Below are 6,027 nucleotides of genomic sequence, written 5' to 3' on the forward strand. Positions count from 1 at the left end.
TGAGAACTTTATTATCTGTGGTAGTAGGTAAAATCTGTACTTTAATGTTATTACCATGGAGACTATATAAAGGAGCCAAATCTCTATGTATGAAAAGTGTCCATCAAAAAACAGTAATTAGGCGGCGCCACCATACACCGAAATACTACCAAAAACAAGCTACGTAATTTGGTCGGGTTATTTGTTGCCTTATATGGCTTATGTCCCAGAGCCTAACTAGCGCCACCGGAGAGATTAGGAACTATTATTTAAAGTTGAAAGCGGTCACTTTTGCAACAATTCTGCCATAAGAGATGTGCATCCTTTCTATACCATCCATAGTTATTACGTTATAGATTCTTGTAAGGTTATGAGTTTAAATTTGGAACAGCTGTCGGAACTCAAGTGGGTCCCTATTCTAGTATCCATAGATATTAAAACAGTTATCGAAACGAAACGTCAATTCAGTATGTTTTTTTTAATATAAACCGCACGACATTTGATCCCGAGTGACATGAGAATAGGGGACTTCATTCGTTTGTCTATAATTTAAAAAAACTTTCGTCTTGACGGAGGATCGAATTGCCGCCATTACTAGTCATTGTTTGTTGGTTTTTTGACTTTTTTGCTGTTACGAAAGTAGAATTGTGAAAAATTGTTTGTAATTTACATTTTAGTTGAAAATATGATTAGTTGTTTCTGTATTCGTTCAAATTTATTTTTTATTGCATTATTTTAATATCTATAGTCTTTAGATATTTTACAGGTAGCACTAGTAGCAATGCAGGTCATTTCTCTACGGCTTCTGAACCCATCTTAGAGTACTTATGATATGTGTGTAGATAAAGTAGTGTATGCAACTGTACATAATTAGGCCTTAAAACATTCGTGTGATTCTATTATGAAACTCGCTGACGCTTGTTTCATAAAACCACACTTGTATTTTAAGGCCTCTCATTATGTATCAGTTGCATAAACTACTATTCCGATGCCACTCGAACACGGAAATACCTATTATAAAATCGCAATATTTCACCACCAAAGCAAAGTTCTTTGGGAACTGCCCGCCGCATAACAGCCATTGGAAGTTTGAATAGATTAAAGCTTGTTTTTTTTGTTGTGTCTAACATAAGGATTTTTTACAGTTGCGTGATGAGCGACCTGGCGAAACTGCTTATTTTGTTGAATAAGCAGCAAGTGCCCGTAGTGCCGGAGGAGTGGCCACGGCTCGCCAGCTGGGCTGAAAGGTAGACCTTATTTCCTGTAAAAAATTAAGCACAATCACCAAATGTACCTGCCCTTTTTTTAATTCTTGACATTATGTTATAGGCCAAGCAATCAGAAGGTATAGAGGGAAATGCGTGAACACAATTTTTGACTCAGTAACTTTGTTAGGAGTAGTTAGGTGAACATATCAAAAGTCCCCGGCCGTAACCTTTGAGCCGGGGGAGAGAGGGGCGTAAGGTCCCATTTTTCTTCTTTCAGAAATTGTAAATCGCGGATGATCAACTTTAAACATATTTTTAATCTCGTAGCGTAGGTAATTTAAAAGCAAAGCAGCCGCATCATCAAGCTCTTTGTTTTGTTTTTGTAGTTAATTGGTTAAGTTAATCAATACATTTGATAAGGAAACTATTAGCTGGTAGGTACTTTATTTATTAGCGGCTTCAACGTTTTAGGCTTATAATTTTAAAGGGCCAGATTGGGCCAGATCATTAAATAGTTTACCCTACGTCTATGTATGTCTACTTATTTAACGGCCCAGATATTAATTTGATGTCTTTTAATTTTCAGAATATTAAAACGCTACAGCCGCAACCCACTGCCGCCGCAGTCGCAAGAGCATCAGCTAGTAAATTTCCTCTCGCCCCCACCGAGCCAAAGCTCGGACTCTGATATCACTCAGCAGTCCTTCTCTACTTTTAAGCCCCCTTCATACTCTCCAACGTCATACGACAGTACTTTGGATAAAGAATTAGAGAGCCAATGGGCGGACGTCCGGCCGCCTAGCTACTCGCAGATAGAGAAAGAGAAAGAGACAATAGTCCTCTCCGATCCATGGGAGAGGAGACCAATTGTTAGAAGAGAGAGTGTGTGGCTCGAAGACGAGCTATTTGAAATGACAAGAAGACCACAGGACGAGCTGACCACAGAACTATAACAAAGAATAGAATAGGAACAAGTAGCATTTCTTCCAGCATTCCAATGTTTTCAATAAACCCACGTAACAATTTTATAGGGGAAACATGTATACAATACAACGTGTAACAAAAATAACTGACAGTGAACACTAAGATCTCGATCTTTTGTTATAACACTTATAACCGAATTCCGAACTGGAGGAGATTTTGACATTATCGCTAATATGTTTATCTAAACGGCCTAAACCTATTTGTCTATGCGATATTCAATTTATGATTACATTCAATAGTTTATTCCAATGGTTTCATAAATTGGGTGCCGGATTTGTTGTTTATAAATTTTAGATGAAATGCCTAGTTATTATTTTAATTAATTTTGTTTAAATATATTCGTATGTTTTTCTATCTTAATAATTCTAGTCAATACGTAACTTTACACTTATTACCTATGTAGCATATTTCTATACTTCACCTCGGAAAAAAAATCCTATATTTCAGATTGTCAGTTGATATACCGTTACACGTTGATATTAAAAATGACCGTTAAAAATATTGTTTCGTGAACTTAGGAACAGAACACAAACACAAATTGAACCTACCAATTAATTGGAATATATATTGTATAGGTATTTTATTACGCTAACGCTAAAGTAGACATGAAAAATAATTATTGCAGACAAATTTGGTTATACACCTTATTAACTAACCAAGTTAATCATCGATCGAATTTCGATTACCTATATCTGCCTAGTTGGAATCGTTTGAAGACTGCAGTCGCTACGAAAGTTTGTGACATAAGATTATCTTTAGTATGTTTGCTCTAGTGATAGCATTACACTACGATTCTTCATTTGAAGCTAGTGTGCTAGTAAAAACGACGGCTACCGTGAAAGTCGGAAATCGAAGAAAGTCGGTCTCCACTCTATCGATCTTGCAAATTGCAATATTCGATTAACAGGAACGCAGATAGCAAATTTTATAATTTCGATATTTACGGTAACGCCCTAGAAAAGTTGTAACTTTTACCCAAAACCGTTTACTAAGCTTGACCCAAGAAAGTCTTTGAAGTACAAAAAAATACAACTCAATGCGACGTTAATTTATAAAATGTGTGTATAGTTATCATATTGTAGTAACTAAATATTATTTTTGTAAGTAGGGAATTAGTGCTTATTGACGCATAGTTTATTACTTTAATACATTATACCGTGTCGTACCTGTAACTTATCGAAATGAATAAAAGAATAAAGTTGACGGATAACCTTTTATTTAGACTTATAATGACCGGGATATAGACCGTATTACCTTTTGTATTATTTATGAGCTCCCGATATATCGATGCAGTTACATGCATCATGTTCACGGGTGACCCGTGAACATGATGCATGTAACTAATACAAAACGAATCACGGTCTATATCCCGGTCAATATAAGTCTAGTGAAACTAACCGTGAATCATTCAAAACTCTAACCTTTTATTTTATTTATCCCCATTCGGCCTTTTTTATCCTTAAATTCTGTCTTTTCGTGCCAAAATTAACATACATGCTTCGGTGCAGTCCCTTCTGGAAACATCAAAATTTGCTGACGCCTATCGACTCCTTAGTTCAAACACACCTGGAAATTATACTAAATTTAAAGCTCACCGAACAATCCTGGCTCCAAGCATCCCTGCCCGTCCGGTACGGTGGGCTCGGAGTGCGCAAAATTTCGAGTGTTTCACTGCCCGCATTTCTATCGTCTGTCCACAGCTCTGCTGGCCTCGTAGGTAAAATCATAAGGGCTTCGCCCACAAACTACGAGATCACAGGCTTGGATGACGCTAGAAATGCCTGGCTGTCTACCTGCCCGGGGCAAAACATACCACACAACCCATATTCACAAAGGGGGTGGGACGATGTTTTAAACAATTTAACTTATACCTCCCTCCTAAACAGCAGCGCAGGTGCAGAACGAGCCCGGCTGTTGGCTGTCGGCTGCAGAGAGGCTGGCCACTGGCTGAACGCCTACCCGTCACCCAATATTGGTACCCACCTAGACTCCGAAACACTCCGATTGGCAATGGGGCTACGCTTAGGGGCCCCAATCTGCGCACCGCACAAATGCTCCTGTGGCATTGAGGTGGACCAGCTGGGGCGCCACGGGCTTGCTTGCCAAGGTAGCGCGGGTCGCCTTTCGCGCCACGCTGCACTTAACGACATAATCCGTCGGTCACTTGCCACCGTCAACGTTCCAGCTGTACTGGAGCCTGCCGGTATAGCCAGAGACGATGGCAAGAGACCCGACGGGATGTCTTTGATCCCGTGGAGGATGGGACGTATGCTCGTGTGGGACGCAACTTGTGTTGACACGCTAGCGCCGTCCCACCTCCACGGTACTACACACAAAGCCGGCGCGGCAGCGGAGGCGGCCGAGGCCCTCAAAAAGCGCAAATACGGGAGTCTCGACACCAACTACAACTTTGTTGCATTTGGAGTCGAGACTCTTGGTCCGTGGGGCCCCGCAGCACAGGGCCTATACCGGCAATTGGCGAAGCGGCTGGTGGATGGGACCGGAGATAAGAGAGCTGGCAGCTTCCTCGCCCAACGCTTGAGCATAGCGATCCAGCGAGGAAATGCTGCCAGCATCCTCGGCACCATGCCACGGGGGCCCATTTTAGATTTAGATTTTTAGTTTTATAGTAGTTTTAGTTTAGTTAATTGTAGTTTAATTTTTTCTGTAAGGCTTTATTTATATTTTTTATTTTTTTAATAGTACCTAACTTAATAACCATGTTTGATCCTGTATCTCATCCCACCTTTTATTTGTATTTTATTTAAACGACCAATTAAAATTTAATTAATTCATTCTACACTTAATTAAATTATTACGATTTGCCTATTTTGTCTAAGTGGAAACATTACTATGCCACCGAATCCATACTAATATTATAAATGCGAAAGTCTGTCTGTCTGTCTGTCTGTGTGTTCCCTCTTCACGCTTAAACCGCTGAACCGATTTAGATGAAATTTGGCATAGAGATAGGTTGAGTCCCTGAGAAGGACATAGGATAGTTTTTATCCCGAAAATCATCCCTTAAGAAAGTAAAAAGCGGGGTGGAATTGAGATAATTAACGAAGTGCCTGCTAATTTGTGTGCATAATATGCTCAAATTTAGATTGCTATGAGAATTTTTCCAGGCGCTATACTTACTTTAGCTGCTGTTACTAAGTCCGCACAGACGAAGTCGCGGGCAAAAGCTAGTTACACATAAAATACAGTTGTTCATTGCATAAGTAACTATAAATCATATGGAAAGCGGAAACATGAAATCCGAGGGCCTACCTTGAAAATCTAAATTTCTTTATCTGCTCCTCTATCGCTCGAATGTGCAAGAGCGATAGCGAGGCAGCAGGCAGATAAAGTGGTGGCGTTTTTCGGGTTAGGGCCTCCGACCACAGAATGAATATTAGTACTAACGTACAAAAAGGAAACTTCCTACGAGCTTCCTACAAAACCGAAGTTTGACAGCGGTTCAGGGACGAATCATGTTGTCCCTTTCTAATCAGTACCGGATTAACCAATAAGAAAATAAGCACGTGCTTAATAGGGAGTGCTTAGATCACCACGTTTAGGGTATGGACAGTATAGAAAGGACGACAATCTCTTATGGCAGAACTATTGCAAAAGTGACCAGCTTTCAGCTGTAAATAATAGTTCCTAATCTCTCCGGTGGCGCTAGTTAGGCTCTGGGACATGAGTATAACATGAACCATAATCGTCCCATCACTATCTAATATCGATATCGAATGTCGACAACACTATTATGTCAAACTTGACAGCGCCTTGACAGCTACTTCCACAGAGTATGTTACTAAGAGTATCTCAGAATAATGACTAAAGCAAAGAAGCCGGGCAAAAATAAAAG

The 6,027-nt window shown here is 39.9% G+C and overlaps 1 protein-coding gene across 1 annotated transcript in view; it reads left to right on the plus strand.

The window, feature by feature from the left end:
* LOC134744187 (uncharacterized) overlaps positions 1 to 3,386 on the plus strand; it is a 35,965-nt gene extending 32,579 nt beyond the window's left edge. Inside the window, exons 6-7 of the mRNA XM_063677907.1 lie at positions 1,125 to 1,226; positions 1,774 to 3,386. Of these exons, the coding sequence (XP_063533977.1) occupies positions 1,125 to 1,226; positions 1,774 to 2,140 (469 nt within the window). The 3' untranslated portion in view covers positions 2,141 to 3,386. The remainder of the gene's footprint in view (positions 1 to 1,124; positions 1,227 to 1,773) is intronic.
* Positions 3,387 to 6,027: the final 2,641 nt, after the last annotated feature.

Source organism: Cydia strobilella, chromosome 9 (assembly GCF_947568885.1).
Source record: "Cydia strobilella chromosome 9, ilCydStro3.1, whole genome shotgun sequence".
NCBI classification, from domain to species: domain Eukaryota; kingdom Metazoa; phylum Arthropoda; class Insecta; order Lepidoptera; family Tortricidae; genus Cydia; species Cydia strobilella.